General features: G+C 45.1%; 1 protein-coding gene across 6 annotated transcripts in view; it reads right to left on the reverse strand.

Moving 5' to 3' along the window:
• LOC123019599 (cytosolic carboxypeptidase 4-like) overlaps window positions 1-18,610 on the reverse strand; it is a 342,822-nt gene extending 324,212 nt beyond the window's left edge. For all 6 annotated transcript variants that reach the window (XR_006413940.1, XM_044422596.1, XM_044422594.1 and 3 more), the window contains exons 1-3: window positions 18,358-18,610; window positions 15,536-15,683; window positions 12,357-12,510 (exon numbers count right to left, since the gene is read on the reverse strand). Coding sequence is in view for 5 of the 6 variants with exons in the window: in XM_044422596.1 (XP_044278531.1) it covers window positions 12,357-12,510; window positions 15,536-15,541 (160 nt within the window). In the remaining variant the exon portion in view is untranslated. The remainder of the gene's footprint in view (window positions 1-12,356; window positions 12,511-15,535; window positions 15,684-18,357) is intronic.
• Window positions 18,611-21,043: the final 2,433 nt, after the last annotated feature.

The following is a 21,043-nucleotide window of genomic DNA, read 5'->3' on the forward strand; positions in this document are numbered from 1 at the left end:
GCCATGATACTTTTCTTTTATGCCTTTCCATTCTCTCTCTCTCTCTCTCTCTCTGTGTGTGTGTGAAGGAGTGGGCATGTCTGTGCATGTGTGTGTTCTAGGGCCACAAGCAAAATATAGCGATGCGGCAGATGATGGATAGCCAGGTCTATTCCCCAGGTAAGAAGTGCTGTATTGTGACTAGAATGAAAACGAGCATAAAGCATTCATTCCAAGATAGACGTTTCTGAGGCTACTCTGGGGATAAGTGGCATGAAGATGGCTGTTTAGAAAAAAGTTCTGGGCCAAAAATGAAAAAGAAAAAAAAAAACCCTGACAATTGTCTCTATTAAAATTTTAGCATTCACACTGAATTTTTCCTAGAGTGATAGTGAATGTTGAGGTTCATGACTGAGTAAAAACATCTGACAAAGCCCAAAGGAAGATAGAAGAGCTTCAAGTATAACAGCGCTGTAATAGAGGCCAGTTCTATTATATTGCAGAGAGAGTCCCAGAATATTATGCCCATATTGCAGACAAGCTGAGAGAACTGTGAGGCTTAAAATGTGGGCTGGCAGTTGAAGTGAGATTTGAACCAGGGACTTTTGTGTGCCCAGATTAAGTTTTTTTCTCCACTCCAATTATGGATCTGATCCGTCCATCAGTCTGCCTGCCTGTTCTACCTGGACAACCCTGCTGCTGCAGGCAGGAGAGCTATTTTTCAAGGCTAGGAGAGAGAAAAAAATCTTCCAAACAGTTAAGTAATGTGTAGCTTTTTGTCTGGAACAGAGTAAAAGCCCCTGATGCTCCTTCTATCAGGAAATCACTCAAGCAAATATCTCTGTTCCTCCAGTTCAGGGGGGACAGCATCTCGTGCCATGAGCAGCCATGACGCCAGTCCAAAATGCCCCCAAACCCAAAGTCTCTTACTTGCATGTCCAGCAGGTAAGGGATGTCTAACAGGTCTAAAAACCTGGGATCAAAAAAAGTATCAGTATATAGAAACAGAGCAGGAGCCTACCAGGCCATCTAGTCTGACCTCCAGCTCCAGCCGGTTCCTCTCACGACATGCCCACCATGTGCATGTCCAGCTTATCCTTGAACACCCTCACCGATGGGGCCTCAACAACCTCCCGTGGAAGCCCATTCCACACCCTCGGGGTCCTGACTGTCAGGAAGTGCTTCCTGGTGTCCAAATTGAACCTTGGTTCCTTGAGTTTCACTCTGTTGGAGCGCGTCCTGGCCTCCTCTGCAGGGGAGAACAGGTCTCTACCCACCTCTGTGTGACACCCCCTCACATTCCTTTATGTAGCCAACAGATCCCCTCAGATTCTCCTCTTCTCCAGGCTGAAGAGACGCAGTTCCCTCAGTCTCACCTCATACAGCTTTCTCTGCAATCCAGCCACCATCCTTCTGCCCCTATGCTGCACTGATTGTAACCTGGATATATCTTTCCTGTAATGTGGAGCCCAGAAATGAACACAGTACTCCAGTTGTGGGCATACCAGAGATGTATAGAGCAGCAGTAATACCTCTCTCGATCTAGAAGTCACACTCCTGGCTATGCAACCAAGGGTGGCATTCACCCTCTTGACCACTGCATCATACTGCTGACTAATGTTTAGCCTGCAGACAACCAGTACCCTGAGATCCATTTCACAAGTGCTGCTCCCCAGCGACTTGCCCCCTAAACCTGTACTTTTGACACCCATTCCTGTGCCCCAAGTGCAAGGTCTTGCACTTATCCACATTGAACGCCATCCTGTTGTCTCCTCTCCACTTCCATAGTCTGTCCAGATCCTTCTGGATCTGAAGTACCTGCCCCTCAGTTGTGGCCACCACCCCCATTTTAGTATTGCCTGAGAATTTGATCAGCAGACTCTTCACCCCCTCTTCCAGGTCATTGATGAAAAGATTGAACAGGATTGGTTGCAGGACAGAGCCCTGGAGGGCCCCACTTGTCACTGGCTGCCATCCTGATGATTTTCTCACATCAGTCACTGGATCCCCTTCCTCCTCCCACTGCCATTTCTCCTCTTCCTCTTGGGCAGCAAGGAACGTAGCTGCTGTCCTGCCTGGCAGATCAGCCTTCGGTCAAATGGATATAACAGGTTCCCAAGTATGAAGAAAAGAAAGAAATAAGGACAGGAGGAAGGAAGCTAATCATTATTTGCACAGCCACACAACTGCATCTCACTTTAAAGCCCCACTAAACCATGTTTCCATTTATTTCCACACCGCCAGAAAGGCACTGTGTTAAGTCATTAAAAACCGGAACCTGAAACCCCATGAGTGACAATTCCAGCCACCCTTCCTTGCAGGGGTACTGCAGCCTTCCCCAGCTTGGTACCTGGCAGGTATCTGGACTACACCTCCCACCACTGGCCACACTGCTGAGTGTTGATGGGACCTGTAGTCCCAAGCATCTGAGGGCACCAAGTTGGAGAAGGCTGGTGTTTGGCCCTTTGGCTCCTGGCAGTAGTCCCTCCAGCAAGCATCCTTGTCCTAAAGTGGTACCCTTCTTGGACAGGACCACTTTTTGGAATTGTCAATTTAGCTCAGTTCAACTGCCTGCCAGCTCATTTAAACACTCCAGTGTTTGACCTTTTCAAGTATGCTCCTCCAGCACTGGGAGAGTGACTGGAATATACTACCAAGCCTGGGAGACTGCAGCATTCGGTGAAGTGTGTGTGTGTTTTCCCCCATGTCACACTTGGAGGTGTGGATATCATGAGCCTCACTAACAGCTCAAGACTTTCTTTTGCCATTTAGAGAGAAGAAGGTGTACACAGCCTCCCGAGTGCCATATTTCTTCAGTGTACCAGACAAATATTGGGTGATTGGAAGCACAGCATGTGGAGGGCATTCAAAAGCCTTTCTGGCTGGAAAATCAGATTAATTCCCACCCACTCTGAGAAGCATGAAAGTGAGTCCAACTGCAGAAACAATGAGGAATGTAAAATCATTTCATTTGAATCCTGGCTATTTCTTCCTAGGCCAGTGTATGGTTGAGTAAACAAATTGCCCCTGTTTATAGCCTGATGAACAGTGCTCAGGTAGCTGTACTGGAAAACAACCGGTTCCTTTTCGCTCCTCATTTTTGGTGTGGCAGAATAAGGCGGCAATCCTTTGCCCACTTGCCTAGGAAAAAGCCCCACAGTGGGACTTCCTTCTAAGCAAATAGGCATAGATTTGTGTTTGGAACAATGCTAAGGACTGGTGACATGGCTGCTCTGCTTGTCACATCACTTTTCCTGTTCCATAACCAACCTCTCCAATTGTTGCAAATGAAATGCCTGCTCTGTTTATGTCAAGAAAGTCACCCAGGCTTCCTTCACACCAACTATGAAGGACATGGCAAAACTGCTGGATTGTTCCTTTTCAGGTGATAGGTAGAGAAATCATGCACAGAACTACCAGTTCATGGGGAATCTTGGGCAAGGAAGGCCCCTTCTGACATTGACATGAGATTATTATTATATGTCATATCATTATATGTCATTATATGTTTTTCGGTGCCAGGTCAAGACCTTTTTATTTGATCAATATTTTAATATGTATTAATTGGATTTTATTGTTTGTATTTTATTGGATTTTCAGCCAGCGTGGAATAGTTAATTTAGTTAATTTATTTTATTCTGATTAATGTTGTAAGCCGTCTAGAGATGGAAGTCATGGATGGCATACAAATTTAATAAATAAATAAATAAAATGAGAGGGCTATCGCCTTAAAACATAAGTTGTCATAATTCTCTCTCTCTCTCTCTCTCTTTGTGTGTGTACACATATATCTTATTAGACCAAATTGTGCTCTTAGTTCCTAAGTTTATTTGGGAAACTGACTCACAATCTGGATCTACATGAGTTGTACTATACATAATAGTGTCCTATCAAAAGATCCCTATTAAAGCATTCATCTAACCAGTTATCAAAATATACGAGCAAGAAACAGAATAGCTCTCTCCATGAACATTGTGCCCATTAAGTAGCTCCTTCTTCTGGCATCTCGGCACACGGCATGAGCATCTGGAGGGCTCAGCTCTCTCCCTGTTCCAGTCATAACAGAAACAGAGAAGATGGACCAGACTGTTGGGAAAGACAGGTGCTCTTTTACTCTCAGTCTCATCCTCAGTGCAGCAGATGAGTGCAATTGGACTGCACCACTAAGGCCAGCCTCCTTTTAAGCTAAGTGTCCAGGTGTCCTGCTTTCCGGGGGGCCATCTTCTCTTTGAAGTCACCCTCTCTTTGGGTGGCTTGGGAAAAACCCCTATTGTAAACCTAGAGTGTCCATTTGTCCTTTGTACAGAAGGCAACCTCTGCTTGAAGGGCCACCCAGTCTAAGTCTGATTTAAAGGTGAAGAACCTTAAGAAACGGTTCTTGAAATTGCTCATCAGCAAGCCAGACCTGGGCAGCAGACAGAGAGGCACCTAAGTCACCAGGCTGCAGCCTTCCCCATGATGGTAAAATCCTATTCCTACTAAAACTATCACAATTATCTCCAAATCTGCATCCATTGCTATACATTTGCATATGTGAATGTTATGCAAATCTCCGTGCTTTGCTGCAATATTTTTAGGAGAGTGTGCTTCCTTTTTTGGCATTTTTGGTACACGAGGGATAGGCAACTTCCATGCCCAGAGTGTCTGCCACAAAGGAAGGCCAAAGTAGCAGGAACTGGCCACCGTAAGAGACACAAGTTGCTGCTGTCGAAACATCTACCACAAGCAGCCTGTGATGGGAAGACAGCCTAGACGTTCCCCCGCCCCCCATCTCACACCAGGCAGGGTGATGGAGATGGGGGCACATAAAGTGTGAGGACAAGGACCACATCACATCATGCTGGACTTAGACATTACAAGAAAGGGGGCATGAGGAGCCACAAAGCAGTGGCCGCCCCACCTCTGTGGAATGACTAGATCAGCCACCAGGTTGGATGGTACTCCCTAGAGGCTGAATCCAGTTTCGGACCAATAGCTGAGTAAGACATACAAGAGAGACTTTTCAGAGGCTGTGCCGGATTTTGGAATTCCTTCCTTAGTCCCCTCTCTGTGGGCCTTTTGCCAGGGGTGAAGCTCGCTTTAAATAAGCCTTTTACCTGTGGGCCCTTTGCCAAGAAGATGACTCATCTGTTGGTGGTTTTATGTTTGTTGCCGGCGACTGCTTGAAGGCAGCTGGTGCAGCAGAGAGGCAGACTAAGCTACCGGTTGAGGCATTTCTGGTTCACCTGCCAGCTCCATCAGTGGCTTCAGGCAAGCGCAGGCCCCACCCACCCATCAGCAATAGAGCAGGGCAGGCAAGTTGTGGCCTTCCAGACATTGTTGGACTGCACCTCCAATCAGCTCTAGCCATGAGGGATGATGGGAGATGCAGCCCAGCAACATCTGGAAGGCAACTACAGCCAACCATCGGCCTTGGGAGGGTTTTGTTGATCTTTTGCTGAGCAGAGAAGGAAAGTGGTCATGGCACAGGAGCAGCAGGGAGACGTGCAAAACCGTCTCTGTGCCATGTGCAGGGCCACGAGTTCTCCTGCCACTGCCCGACTGTACCATTCCCCACCCCAAGTGGCACATACGTCACAGGCAGATGACAGGTATCGTCTATCTTTCGCTGCTCCTGAGCTCAGCCTGAGAAGGACAGGGCAACTCAGACAAGGCTGTAATCTCATTAAGTCCTGTTTCACTATCAGATATGCCATCTTAGCCCCTGCAAAGTTATTACAAAGAAGGGGGGAAGAACATCAGCCCTTCGTAATTAACATGCAGCAGCGTCTGTCATGCAGGGAGATGGCACTGTTATAATAACTCGGGAGTCAATAATTCATAAACCATAATGCATTATTAATCAATTATCAAGGCCCGAATTACATTTAATGAGATTAAGCTGATTGGAGTGCTAAGCTGTTTGAAATGTATTGATTTAATCAATGTGCTTAATTAAACTGTGTACATTTTTTCCACCCGATCATTAGTTCACAGCACTTTGCAGAAGTGGCCATCCCTCACTGTTCCACATTTTCAGTTAATCTTCACTATTCTTAATTGGGAGGGGGGCAGGAAGGAGAGACCCCATTTGTTTAAAAGGAATAGGGCCCTTCTAAAGCAAGCACCAACCAAAAGTGACAGCTTGCTCTGGAGGGGGCCACCGGAGAACCACCAGATTCTTCACAAGCAGCTCTCTGCACCTGCAGTCCTTAGCTCTTCACCCTGATGCCACCGATATGTCCTCTGTTAAGCATGCCAGAGCCCTATGGGTGAGGAGCCTTGTGAGCTTTCACACGCAACCAGTCAGAGTAACAAGGCCTTCTCATCAACAGCACATTACCTATGACATGTAAAAGTGGACTGCAGGACAGGCAATCACCATGTGCCCTGGGTCTCATCCAATATGGCAGAGTTAAAGCAAAGCAGGACGGGGATTGTCAGGATGTTGTGCAACCCACTGCAGAAGGTGCTGGCTGAAGCAGGGATGCCCAGAAGAAGGGTCTCTAACTGTTTGGAACTTCAGTTTCCAGGTGCCCTGGCTGGCACTGCTGGGAGATAATGCAGGGAAATAATGTCCATGTGGAGATCTGCTTTCCACCCATGCCCAGGATATAGTAACCACAAAAGTGGTTATCTCAACAAAGAACCTCAACTGGGTGGCTACTTAAGGTGGGCAGAGCCTGGTCTTCAAGAGCTTCACCCAGAGTGGACGCCGACTGTAAAAGGCTGGAGTCTGTTTCTGCAGTCTCAAGCTTCTGCTTGGCTGAGGAACAGGAAAAGCTTCACCATGTCCAGCTCCATCAGGGATTCTATTATCTGCTTTGGTGACAGCTCAGGAAAGGGCACCCCACGTGGCACAGGCAACTTGAGCAGAAACAGATAGTGCCATGGACAGGGCCACAGGTACCTGATGGGGATGAGTTCAGAAACACAGAGAACAATCCTGCAGCTACCTGGCTGAGAACAACAGAAAGGCCAAGGGAGTCCTTCTGGAAGCCCCACCTCCTCTGGCTTTTTTAAAGGACAAACATTCTTTGCCACAGTTACTGGCTTCTTCTAGGTGGTGAATTCTGGGGAGTGGGGAGCTGATTGGGGAACGCTCCCTGGGATCTTCCCGCTCATTGGAGGAACAAGACATGAGAGGCACATCCTCAGGTCGGAGAGTATAAAATAGGATGCTGAGGGATCCCTCTGAAGGGTGGGGGCAACCTGTAATCTGCTTGAACATGAATGGTCCACAGGCTGATACCTCAGAACCAGGGACATCACATGATGGCACTGATCCAGCTTGCATGGTAGTTGCATGCTTTATGCACAATTCCTGACAGGAAGAGAGCCCATTTCCATCATGGGGTTCTCTCTTAGCTGAGATGAAACTTTGGTTCCTGGCGGGACTCAGCAGTCTTCGGTAGCTGCAACATGGTGCAGCTGGTGTTCAACAGGGGAGGCACTCCCCATGGATAGAAGTTCCTGGAATGACTCGTACTTGCTCATTTGTATGCACGATGGGAAACTGGGGAGATCACAAACTTGATCTCAGTTTGGCTCACTTCCTGAGCTGCATCAAATGCAGGAAAGAAATCTAGCAAGTGCAAGAGAGCCAGATTCCAGCCAGATTTTTGCATCCCAATATGGATGCTTTCAACAGGCAAAAGAAGCACAGCTATAAGACAACCTTAGATGTCAGGAAGTACTTCCTGACAGTTAGGACCCCGAGGGTATGGAATGGGCTTCCATGGGAGGTTGCTGAAGCCCCACTGGTGAGGGTGTTCAAGGATAGGTTAGACATGCACATGGTGAGCATGTCATGAGGGGAGCCAGCTAGAGCAGGGGGTTAGACTAGATGGACCAGGAGGGCCCTTCTGTCTCACTCTGTTCCTCTGTTTCTATGTTTTCTCATTCCTTCAGACTTACAAATACACACAACCGCACACATACAGACACATGAACGTACACACATGCACAAATCAGGGGGCACAGTCTTCCTTTAGCAATTGCTGGGTGCCAGTTCAGATGGGCAACACTCAATGTTCCATTTCATTGAAGCCTGGTAGAATTCTGCAATATTTCTGGTCTGACAAATAGCAGTGGGTGGCATCAAAAGATTTTACATGCAATCTGCATGCAGTTTCTGGGTTTATTTTTAATTTGGTTTCAGAATACATGCAATGTGCATTTAAAAATGATAGTTTTTCACAAGCATGCACCTTTGCCCTTGCACAAGTCCAAAATGAAACTGATGTGCTGGAAAGTGTCTGCTGTTAAAGTAGCCAATCACTCGCCCCTGCATGGTATGCTCCTCAAGGTTTATAAATGGGCCACATCATGCTCCGAGTACCGTGCCTTTTCAACCCTTTCCTGAGCCTTGAAGTCTTAAAGAAAATGAAGCTGCGTCACGTCATTTATAGAACTTGTCAGTTTTGACAGCAGCTGTCAAAATTCTGACTTCTTTTAAAAAATTCAAGTTATGACAGGGATAAGCAGGAATTTTTCACATGGCCATATGCCTGTATACATGATCACAGCTTTGCTCTCACGTGTTAACTCACCTTTTGATAGCTGTCAGGGGAAAGCAAAGCATCAATGAACATATGTGTAGCATTCATTTCGTTGCATTCCTGGATGCTGCCTCCTGTATTTTAAAGAAAGATACTTCCCAGGATTTCAGTGAGATGAGACTTTCCGCTTTGGACCACCATAAATGTGCAAGTCCACACTTGAAAAAAAAGTGCAAAAATGAAATTCTAAAGATTGAAGAATCCACTGCTTTTTTAAGCCCCCAACAGAATGATCATGCATTGCTTGCCATGATTCCCAGCTCTCAGACCTTTCCATGTGCAGCAGGGAATGCCAATAAAGACAGGACACAGGTTTCTTCTCCATGGCTAGGGTAGTCAGTGCCTTCTTTGGGGCTATCATACTTTGAACCAGAGGATGAGTCCCCAGCAGAAGTTCTATTTTTCCAGTCTCACTGAAGTCTTAGGCTACAAAATAGGAGGTGGAGGAGTTTGCCATATTATGGATCTTGTCAGGTCCTGCATAGGGCTTCATTGGTGCTTGCCCTCCATCAAGACAAAACTGTTTGTTTGTTTGCTTGCTTGCTTACTACCTAGTTGTCACAGGCTCTGGACAGGTTGCAAGAGATTAAACCCAATAATAATTCAAATTTGGACTGAAAAAAGCATAAAACTAATCAGGGAAGGCCTGTCAGAAGAGACACATCCTTAACTCCCTCTTGAAAGTTACACTCTGAGATACCTGACACATTTCTCCCACAAGGCCATTCCGCCTGCCTCAGTTTAGGGGCAACCACTGAGAAAGTCCTCTGGGTAGTTGACCTTAATCTTGCAGAAGCAAACTTCAGAAGATTATCCCCAGAGGACCTTTAGTGGATGAGGTGGAATATATGGGTTGCCTTGTTCTCCTTGTAGGGAAAACTTCCAACCAAACGCACTTAATAGGACCCATTTACAATGATTCAAAGTCCTGCTTTATTCTGTGTTAATATAGGGTGTTGTGCCTTCACCTTCCTCCTTTGCCCAGACTAAGCCTACTTAACTTGGCTCTGCCTGCTATGACCTGATTCTGTTGACTGGATGAAGCTTTACCTGCTTTCATGTGACTTCCTCAATGAGCCTCAAACTTGAAAAAACAGACAGTGTTTTTCTGTACATATGGCATGTGCTAGAGAAGCAACTAGCTAATGTCCACCATGCAGAAGTCCATCCACTTCCACTGCTTTGAGAGCATCATCAAACAACATACAGGCAGATTTAAGGTGCTTAAACATATGATCAAAGTGTAGGAGGGATATTTTTGCTTGGCCCAAAATTCCCACAAAAGCATTGTGAACCATCTCAGCATAAGCACCCAGGACAGCCCTGCTGGACCAAACCAATGGTCCAGCCAGTCCACTACTCCATTCACAGTGGCAAGTCAGCTGCCCACAATCCCTTAAGCAGGATGGGTAAGGGGATTCCACCTATTGAAGCTTCTCAGCAATGGCATACCCAGTTGCTCAGATCATCTGTAGTTTCAAACCCCATCAGCTACCACAGGAAGCACTTCAATGTCTTTGCTTAACTTGGGTTTTACTTGCCTGACTCTGTGACAGTTTAATTTCCCCCACTGGTGCAGTTTCTAAGTTGTAAGATGCAGCCAGAACATAATGCATAATAAAGTTTGCCCAGAGTTGTCCTGGGCAAAATTTTTATTTCTGTTGATAATGGCAGAGCCAATCACAGACTCAATGCTTGGCTTCTGGATAGCCGAATGAGCCAGCTGGGGAGAGGAAATGAAGCACTGCAGCAGAGGAGGAGTTGGAGCAGGGCAAAACCAGCCGCATCAGCTCCCTTACTGGGAGCAGGAGCATTGGAGAGATGGTAAAAAGCTCAATACAGTCTTCAATTGCTCTCGTTTTGGAAATGCTCCTCTGAAGATGGAGCTGCATTTAATATGCAGGTTCATGTAGCTTGAATAGCCAATCCCTATCCATAGAAGTAGAAAAGAGCTGGGATGTTGAGATTTATAAAACATGCAGGTCTCACAGTGAGTTCATGCAAAAACATAAATGTGGGACTGCTCCTTATTCTTCTCTTTCCCGTGTTTGTTACTGATAAGTACTAAGCAATCACTGCAGAAGCCAAAGAAAAATGCCAACAAATGCCAGTCATCCTGCAGCAGACCTCACAAATCATCAGGATACTTGTACCTCTATAGCACCAGTGCATTCAATCAGAGACACACGCGGAGTTCCATCAGGGAGACACAGCGGTAGGACAAGGGTATTGTTTCTGTTCTAACACCAAAGGACCTCAAATGCCAAGCAATTTAAGTTCTGAGCCAGGACCATTAGGCAAAATAAGGCACTGCCTTGAGCAGTGGATTCTGGGGTGCAGGGCATGGCTTTGGTGTGCTGGAGCCCATCCTGCAACTTCTTAGCTACCCCACTGCAGCGCAGGATGCTCTCCTGTCACCCAGGCTGAGACAGAAATAAACAGCCATTCCATCCAGTTTCGGCACGGTAAATATGGAAATAGGGGTGCTGTGATGCTCTTCCCCTCAAGAAGCCAAATATATCAGACTTGCTCTAGTCTGACCTCACACAGAGAACTGTGTGTGTGTGTGGGGGGGGGGGTGTCAGTGCTGATGCCACACGGGGCTGGGATGGTCTGCAATCCACTTCTCTACGCCACAGCACCCTCCTAGAATGAGGAAACTCTCAGCCCACCTACCTCCTCACCCACTTGCCAAAGCTGCCACTTTTCTGGAATACAAAATGGAGAGACTGTCACACAAGTCTACACCCAAGCAAAATTGGCATCAGGTCTTGAGAAATTACAATGCATATGTATGCTACTTGGAATGAGTACTAGGAAATGAAAGTTACTCGGGGATGAATTTTGAAAGAAAGTAACAGCAGGATGATTTGCAGAAGAGATGAAAGCAGAAGAGTTTTCAGCAGGTCTGCTTCATGCCTTTCTAGGCTGTGTCCCCAGAGCTCCTGGTCACATCCTTGTCCAAGTCATTTAGCTCATATCCACCCATCCCCAGCAAATCCCAAGGAACCTCTCCTGCACCTGTGTGCTGCAGGTCTTTAGGGTCTTGTTTTCACAAAGCTTGGCTGCTGACCACCATGAAAGACTCACAGAAGGGGCTATACGGAGCTATAACTTTGTCTAATAACTTTGACCAGTGCATTAGAGGATATGCCAAAACTAAGCCTGGGGAACAAAGCACAGGTGTTGATCCAAGCAATGCCAGGAATCAAGGGGTGAGGGAATGAAATCTGCTCTGTATCCCAAGCAGAACAGTTAACCAAACTGCACAAATGAAAATTTAAAATTCAGGCTCGCCCCAAGGCAGGCTTGCAGCGCACTGCATGGAATGGTCTCTATCTGCCAATACATCCAATAAATCAAGTGACTGCACCTTCACAACAGCAGTGTTGCTCTCATCCCTAGGGCATGCCCTAGGGTCAAATAGCATCTTAGCTAACATGTAGGTGTCACCTAATAAACTTCACTCCACGAAGCAACTATCCTACATGCACTTTACCCAGGGTCTTGTCCCATTCTGCAGCTCTTCCCATATAACACAGCACTCTGGAGTGTCCTGTGCAGCTCCCTCGGAGGAGTGCCTCATCCCAGAGAGGTGATGGAGCAAATGGCTCACGTTCCAAGAGGGCTCTCAGGGACACGGCCATCCTGGGCATGGTGCTTTCTTGACAGCAGTGAAAATGAGAGGGGAGCTTCCACTTAGTCCTGGAGTTGGCCTGAGACACTTCCACCCATTGCATGTGAGTTTGCATAGGGCAGACACTCAGCAGTGAGGTTCCAGATGGAGCAGGGCTGCAAATCCAATGAAATGAAGATGCATCAGAGTTAGAGACTTACGGAACTGCCTCAGATTATCAGTGCTTTCTGTCTCAGGCATGGCGGTAATGGTGACCAGAGGGCAGGGGTTTCCTCCTAGGGTGTGGCAGAGTGTCTGCTTCCTGAAGAAGACTTTCTCTGGGTTCCTGCTTTGCTCCAGAATGTCCAAGTGAGACTGGGATAGACAACAAAATGCATTAAGAACATATGTGATGTTCTGTAGAATATCAAGACTCTGCCCAGTCTAGCATCCTACTGAGCATGAATGGCATAAGCTGATGGTGCACCGTGACTAGACATGGATGATTCTGACAATCTTGTTTTCCTCTGCATCTGATTATTTTTTAACTCTATTTTCACTAATGAGGCCCAGAGTCTATCCAGAGAAGCTTGAGACCAGCCAGAGTGGCCTCCAACCTGATTGGTTGGGAGTTGTATTGCTCCAGATCATGACACATGCACTCCAGGGTCATCATCTGGAGATAACAGGAGCCCCCCCCCCCCCCACTCCATGCCCCTAATAAGGTTGAGATTCTCTCCAGGTCACTTTCCCTTGAATTTGAATTTTGTTGCCTCTCAAATTTTTTCATCCTCAACAATGAAGAACTTTGCAAATTTAAGGAAATACACACATTTGGGTATTACAAAATGAGCTGAAATAGAATTCGTATCCAGATGCACCAGCCCAATCCAAGAGCTCCTGCTATTCCCCACATGAATAGGACCATCACTGAGGATGCTGGAGAAATATATAATGAATTCTGTGAAACTGACCAGCAGATACCAGCATGAACGGAAGTGTCCCCAAGTCACACACATTGCACAAACTTTCAGGCCTGTTTCTACTTTCCAGAGCTTTTTGCAAGTTTATTCATAGAAAAAAGAAAGGCAAAGTGCATTCTACTCCAGAGGCTAAACACTGTTTTATATTTTTTGGAAATGCAGATGCTCACAAGTGCACATTTGTGCAAATTTGAGCAAATGCAAGTTTGGAAATTGAATAAGATCAGATTCTATCAATGATATACCAGAACAAAAGGTATGGAACAATCCATAAAACATAGAACAGATTTAACAAAATCCTTTCATCAATAGCCATGATGGACCTGCGTGCCATGCAGCACTGGACTGTCAAGGGCCTGCCAAAACCCAGAGGTGACCAGACAGGGAGGCAAATCTCAACCTTTATGAGCCACATCCTTAAGGCCTGGGCCTGGATGGATCTGTCAGATTTGTTTTCTCCCACATTTGATGTTTCTAAATCTTAAGCCATTACTTCATCTGAAAAATGAAAATGTTGAGAATTCTGGCAAATTCTCATCAAAACCCAGTTCAAAAAAAAATTCCCATCCATCTCTAGCCTTAAAGAGGAAGCAGGCACAGCTTCATGGTAGAGAAGTGGCTTTGCATGTATAAGTTTCCAGGATCAATCCCCCTCACCCCCAGGTGTGCCTTGGGACACCCTTTCCTGAAACTGGGGAACTACTGCCCATCAAAGAAGATAATAGAGGACTAGTTGAACAAAGAGCCTAACCTGGAAAAAGGCACATTTCCATGTTCCTGTGTACTGTTGACAAGTCATATTGGATAACAGAGGCAGGGCTAGGTTCAGCTTAGCAGCTAGGTAGGAACATAATTAGCTTCCTTGTAAAGCTTAAACTATTTCCCCATTGTTCTTTTTCTCCTGGTTCGTGATTTTTGAAATCAGAAGTTGTTCATTTATGGTTCCACTCTGCTTTTACATGCAAGCATGCAGCAAAAATCTATTGATAAATGTTCCATTGCCCTGAAGTACATACAGTTACTCATTTCTCCAAGCGACTGTGGTCTTGAATATTGCCCTTTCATGTGGTCTCCTCTCAGTGTGCATAACTGTGCTGTAAATATGCCTGCAGTTATTAAATGTATATTAGATTACGATCAGTGTTTCCAAGTCACTGTTTCCATATGGGATTTTATCATCCTTTGAAATGCATTGTACAGGTAATTGAGCCCTTGGGTTGCTAAATCGCTTTGAATTCATTACTGGTTTGAAGGAAAAGGAATGGTGGGAGGGAACCCTCTCACATTTTGCATGGACATATGCTGGAAAATAAAACTTAATGATGCACATTCATGAGTTGGACTTTCATTCATCAACCAATCTGCAAAAATTGAATTATTTTCCCATGACAAAGTTAGAAGCTCTGGTAGAAAGTTGTGAGTTATTTTAGCTGACCTGGTCAAAGTCATCTCTGAAAGAAGGCATTTGACCAACATCAGGAAATGCCTTAGTGCACACAGGAGATGCCCCTTTGGTTCATTTTGACATAGTACGGTGTATGGAACTGAGACTGATCCCTATTTTAACAAACTTTTTTTTGCTAAAGGCCTCCCTTTTTATTATTATTTGTTTGGCAGTGCTTGCAAAATGGTCATTTATAATGGCCTTCTCATTCTCATCCACTCTCCAATTAACTTTATCTTTCCCCCATGACATCATCACACAGCCAAACCTGACTGGATAACTTGAAAAATTGCCTCATTCACTTCATTGTGCAGTCTTGATTAACTCATGCAGCAAGCAGTGTCCTCTGATGTCTTGATGTCCCCCAGCAAGATCGTGCATTGCATATGCACATCTAACTACAAAAGGTATGCAATATAAATAGTGATTTTAGCAGCCTGCCATATGTTCTGTGGTCCATGCTACTGGACAACAATGCCATTTAGTAGGCTGTTATGCAGAGGAAGGAATTTCAGCAGATGTGGCTGGCTTGTCATGGTGTGATGGACAAACCCATATTTCCTAAAATACTCCTTTCTAGATAACTTTTAACACTGGAAGCTGCTTGAAACTGCAGTACTTGATGGAAAGCCTCTCCCAACTACATGGGCACTATGGGCAACATAGTAAGAGCCACTGTAGTGTGATGGTTGGAATGTTGGAGCCTGGGAGAGGCCTAATCCTCAGCTGGCCAAGTCCCTGGGTGATTTGGATCAATCACTGACTCTCAGCTTCATGACTTCACAGGAACGTCAAGAAGATAAAATGGAGAATGAGGATTGTGTAGGCCACCTTAGGTTCTTGCAAGAGGAGAAAAGCAGGTCTTTAAATAAATGCATGTTCATTATCCTGCTAAACACTAGTTGAACAAAGCTACCCATGCACCCATCCATTTCAATGCTTTCTAGAGACTCATCAGGAAAACCTGCCTTACCATCATAGTAGAGTATGTGTAGGGGTAATGGTAGGCCAAGTAGCAGACATCTTCCTTATGGGGAAAAACAATGCTGAAGGTGAGGGTGTAGCACTGCTCCCTGTGGGCTCCTGCCGCAGTCGTTGCCGTGCCATTCCGGTATTGATTTCTGGTGGAAGAGGAAAACAGAGACCAAGCGCAAGAATGTCACTTGAGGTTTTGTACCTTCATTCAAAGTCAAAATGTAACAACACCGATGACTAATCTCATAGTGTCAACAACATTCACAAAATATTCCCAGGTTTAAAGCAAACTCATTTTATTTGCCATTTACCTTCTTAAACCACCTTGTGACTGTAACTAAGAATTATCTAACCTGTCCACTTCCTGTAGGGTCTTCCATCCAAGCACGGACCAGACCTAGCTCTGCTTAACATCAGCGAGTGCTTCCATTGTATGGCCTTCAAGTTATGCCCTGGGACAACTTGACAATATTGACCTGACATTATGAGGGCAGCTTAAACATCAGGGCGCTGCTCCAAGGTTTGGTAAGTGGGGAGGCAACACTTATAGCAAGTTTCAAAGTTGTGTTCTTGGATAGATCCAAGCCGGGCTTGGGGCAGCAGGGGATTGCCAGAGCGAGGCAATAAGTATTTATTTAGGTCAACATGATAGCCTGAACACAACCAGATGGGAAGCCAGTAAAAAGCAAGCCAGGATATCATCTGTTCCTCCTTCTCATAGCCACTATTGGTTGGCCAGAGAGAAGGAGTGGTACTGGCTACTTGCTGAGGAAGTCCCATAACACAAAACTGGTTCCTCCACATGCACAGGAAATTTGCAGAGCCAGCAGCTAAAAACATTAAATCTTCTGGCCCAATTGCTTACAGCCTAGTTATAATTCTCCAAAGGAAGCACCTAGTAGGTTCTAGGAGGTCAAGAGCAAAGTGGGAGCAACTGGTACACATCAGAAACTATGGGCAATCTTCCCATGTTTTCCCATGGCTTCTTCCATCTTTTTACTTGTCATAGGAAATCTTTTTAGAAGAGAATGGCAGAATAGCTGCACAGTATCTTTTGGCTGTTCAGACCAGGAAACTTCCATGCAGAACACCACCACATCAGCCTGCAATTTGTTTCCACAGAAGAGCACTCTTCTCCACCCTTCACATGGTCCTTTCCACAACCTGATTCAGGTGGACTGATGGGGTGTGTGGACTGGTGAAGACAAGAATTGATGACTGACTAGTAACCAGTACTACCTCCGGGGTTTGGGGCCCCTTGAGCAAGACAAACTCAAAGCCACCTCCCTCAAGCCTACTTTCTTGCCAACAGAGCCACAACTGCCAATCCTTATCCCCTTTTGTATCACTGCTACTGCTTGCCTGCTTGCTCGGCAGCCAGGCTGCAAGGATGCAGTGGTCCAGACTGAGAGGAAGGTGAACCAAAGAGAAGGAACAAGTCTGTGCACTTCCGCTTGGGTGTCAGCCCTTGGCAGGTGCCCAACCCCATGTATCCTACACACTGTCTCCATAAGCCCTACTATCCCTTAAGTATCCACACTTCCACTTCTGCAATAACTTTTTAATAACCAGTTTCAAGGATGAGGGGAAAAGATTTCCTCTTGGTGGAGATTAAGAGTTAATTCACACATTTCAGAGAGACCATATCTCGGCAGATTGCATCAACATATATAATAATTTCCTCTGCCTGGCACCAATTATGTTGTTGCTGAACTGTCCTGTTCTGAGGGACCACGTGACATCCAGCCCACTTCCTTTTGACAAATGTTATCACCAGCGTTGCATTAAAATGCAAAATACAAGAAAAGAGCAAAAGATGAAATTTGAATTGCTGAAATGTACACAAGTTCTTTATTTCCCTGTTGCTGTTGTTCTGTTCAGGGGGATACAGCTTTCATTCTATTTAATGTTGTTTCAATATTTTAATATCTTCTAATTGTTTTAATACTATTCTGTGTTAAAAACAATAAACACAGAGTTGCTATGTGCTTAGACATGGGAGAACCAAAGATGCTTGAGCTTTCCAAAATTCTCCGAATTGCACTTCAGTACAAAGTTCAGTTTGGCTCACTTCAGATCTGTTTTGCAATGGGGTTTCTCAGTTCACTTGAATGGGGAAAAGGTACATTTTGAAGGGGAAATGCATACATTTTTCAGAAGTGCACAGTGTTCCACCATGGACTGAATGATGGAAATTCACAATTTTACAAGTGAGTATTTAAAAAAACTATAACTTAATTTGTGCATGAAGCATACATTTTGCACATGGAAGTTCAAAAGAGGGCAAGCATCTGCAACTAGAGTTGAAAGGGAGGCATTTTAATGATTTCTGGACTGAAACAAAATTCTCATGCACCCGTGGTACAGCGCCTTGATGACATTTCGGAAAGACAACACTGAAATATTTTGTCCTGTTTGTTGTTGTTATATGCCATCAAGTCATCTCCAACTTATGCTGACCCTCCTGCTCAGTTTGTATAAATACAAAGCTGTGGCTTCATTTATGGAATTGGTCAACCTCGCATTTGGTCTTCCCCTTCATCTCCTGTCTGACTTTGCCAAACAGGATTGTTTTCTCCAGTGACTCTTGCCTTCTCCCAAAGCATGACAGTTTCAGTTTTATCATTTTTGTTTCCAGGGAAAGTTCTGGCTTGATTTGTTCTAGGACCTCCTTGTTCATCTGTTGGTTTGGGGTATTCACAAACACCATATGGTTCAACACCATATTTTGAATAGAACAGTTTTCTTTCTCTCAGCTTTCACATCAGACAGTGATCAGGAATACAATCGTATGGCGGATATCCAATGAAATGTCCTTACACTTGATGATCTTTCTAGTTCCTTCATTGCTGCCCTTCCAAGTCTCAGTCTTCCGCTGGAGTCTCCATTTCAATCAATGACTGAACCAAAAGGTGCAAAATCTTTTACAATTCAGTTTCTTCCCTGTTGATATTAAAGTTGTATAATTCTTCTGCATTCATAACTTCTGTTTACTTCATGTTCAGTTGCAGTCCTGTTTCTGCATTCTTGTTTTAATAACAGCAGGAGTTATTTTAATTCATTGCTAATTTCTGCTAGTAATGTGGTATTATTTGCTTTTCTTACATTATTGATGTATCTTCCACCAATTTTCCGTTCTCCTGATCCTAATGCAGCTTTTCTTATGATATGTTCTGCATACAGACTGAACAAATAGGGAGACAAAATAATCCCTTGTCTGACACCTTGGCCTACAAGACACCATTCTGTCTCTCCATAGTCTGTCCTAACAGTAGCTTCTTGTCCACTATGCAGGCTATGCATAGGTTGAACTGTGCTGAGGTTGAACATCCTTTTCATTCTGACCCATCCATTGTTTCTTGTGATTTGCACTGTCAAGGGTTTTGTTGTAGTTTATCCTTCTAAAGAATCCACAGAGTGGGGCAAACAAAACCCTAGAAGCCTTTTGCATGTGGGAAGAAACTGCTTGGGAAAGTGGAGGTCACCTGGCCTGGTTCTATCTACACAGAACTGCCAGCATCCCTCCGGGCTTTCAACAGAGTTATTTTCCAGCCTTTTCTGGAGATGCCAGGACCTGAACTGGGATCCTCTGCATACAAAGTGTGCCCTCTGCCACAGACCAATGGCCTTTCCCTGGAGCAGGCCAATGACAAGCCATCATACTCATCCCTGCAGCTGATTGGCTCTAGTCCAAGTCTGGAAGGATGTCGAGATGGCACTCAACATGTAAACAACCCACACGTTCACGAGCAATAAAACTAGAGTCCTTTATTGCTACTTGTCTACAAGATTTGCAACTCAATAGATATGCTCTTTAGCTGAGGTCTTTGAAATGCAGATGTTAATCCTCTAGTGGTGTCTCACATGGGACTAACTCTCTCGGTCATGCCTTTCTTCCCTCTGATGTAACAAGCTTTGCTTTTGCTCATATCTTCTTAGAATTCTACAATTGGTCACTAGAGAAAAGTCAACCATGCCTCCTGCATCTTCTGTCTTGTTCAGGAAGTTCAGTGTCAGTGGGAGGAGGGGCAGCCTGCTCTGACTCTTCCTGAGTAGAACTCGCAGTGTCTTTTCCCTCGGGGCTCTCTTGCTTTGATGTGGGCTCGGGTGTTTGCTCAATGGGCAGGGAGTCAGGGGGAGGTGCGGCTATCTGCTCAGCCACCCCCAAGCTAGGTTGCAGGGTTGGCTTTTGGATACAGGGTCCCAAGTGCAAGACCTCCTCGTGAGGTACTGTCTCTGTCGAGGCTTCAGGCACGACAAAGGACAGGGAAGACTTCCAAGTCAGGAAGGAGCTTTGCCTGGACAACAGTAGACTGCAATTGAGCCATGGTCCAACATGAGGAACTATATCCCTGCATAACTAAAGCTCTGAACACTTTGCTGTTTCCTTTGTAAGGGTGCTGGTGGTACAGGGGGATAAATGGTCAACACTGAAAGTGGGCAGGGCAAGAAGGCCTGGAAGAAATTTCATTTCCATGAGGTCTAACCCAGGTGGAAAATTTCAGCATTTTTGCTTCAGACTTATGAGGGGCCCCATGCTGAGGAAGAGAGGAAAGAGCAGACTCTTAAATGCTCTTGATTTCCTTGACAGAAATGCATTATATGAAGCAAGTATACTTTGCAAATGGCACTTTAATCTTCTGGAAAACAAAGGAGAAATCCAAAGGAGAAGCAGGTTACTTGTAGCCTTTTGTGTTAACAAGCCCACACACCCACCAACAACAGTGTTTTCCAATCTTTGTTTTAGTGAAAAACAGAGACAGAGTGACTTTTCTGTCACCAAGGACACCAAACAGCCAGCAAGTAAAACGTAAAAGAAAAAGAAGACATTTGTAGTGATACGGGCAGCATTTCAGCTACTGACCTAGAAAACAAAGATCAGCATCGAGTTACCAACTCCCTGAGCAGCTTGGCTTTGCAAGTGGGGTAGACAATGAACTAGAAATGAGCTGTGAGATGCCCAGTATGTATCTGTTATCGCAACTAAGCCTGTGCAAGGAATCTGGTTTGGTGGTGAGTGTTGTACCTGACTCCCCAGGATCCTTACATAATAGAGATACCTATCAGCTTTCTCAGGGCATTCAGGATAGGCATGACTCCTCTAGGCTCCAGATAGGCATGACACGGCCAAACACTAGAATAATCAGCTGTCTCAGGGTATGCATGATAGGCTTAGCTCTCCTAAGCTCGAGCCCATTCAAATGACTAGTAATTGCCTCAGAGAATTCCCCTGGTAAGTGGAAAGAGCTTACCTACAATGTAATGGACAAAGATTGCTTAGAAGGTGTAAATTAAAAGATAAAACTTACTGCTAACCAAATCTGCTTCTGTATATCGCTTGCTCAACTGCTTATGTGATTCTGTAACTCCCCATTGTCGCCATTGTTCTCATTCTTGTCAAAAACTGATTGTATTGTTCCCCATTTGCCGAAAGCGGATTGTGAAGGTATAAAGATCTCCTTCCAACTCTGTTCAAGCACCACATTCATGGAGGAATGCGGTGCTT

This window comes from Varanus komodoensis, unplaced genomic scaffold, assembly GCF_004798865.1.
Source record: "Varanus komodoensis strain SLA01 unplaced genomic scaffold, ASM479886v1 scaffold131, whole genome shotgun sequence".
NCBI classification, from domain to species: domain Eukaryota; kingdom Metazoa; phylum Chordata; class Lepidosauria; order Squamata; family Varanidae; genus Varanus; species Varanus komodoensis.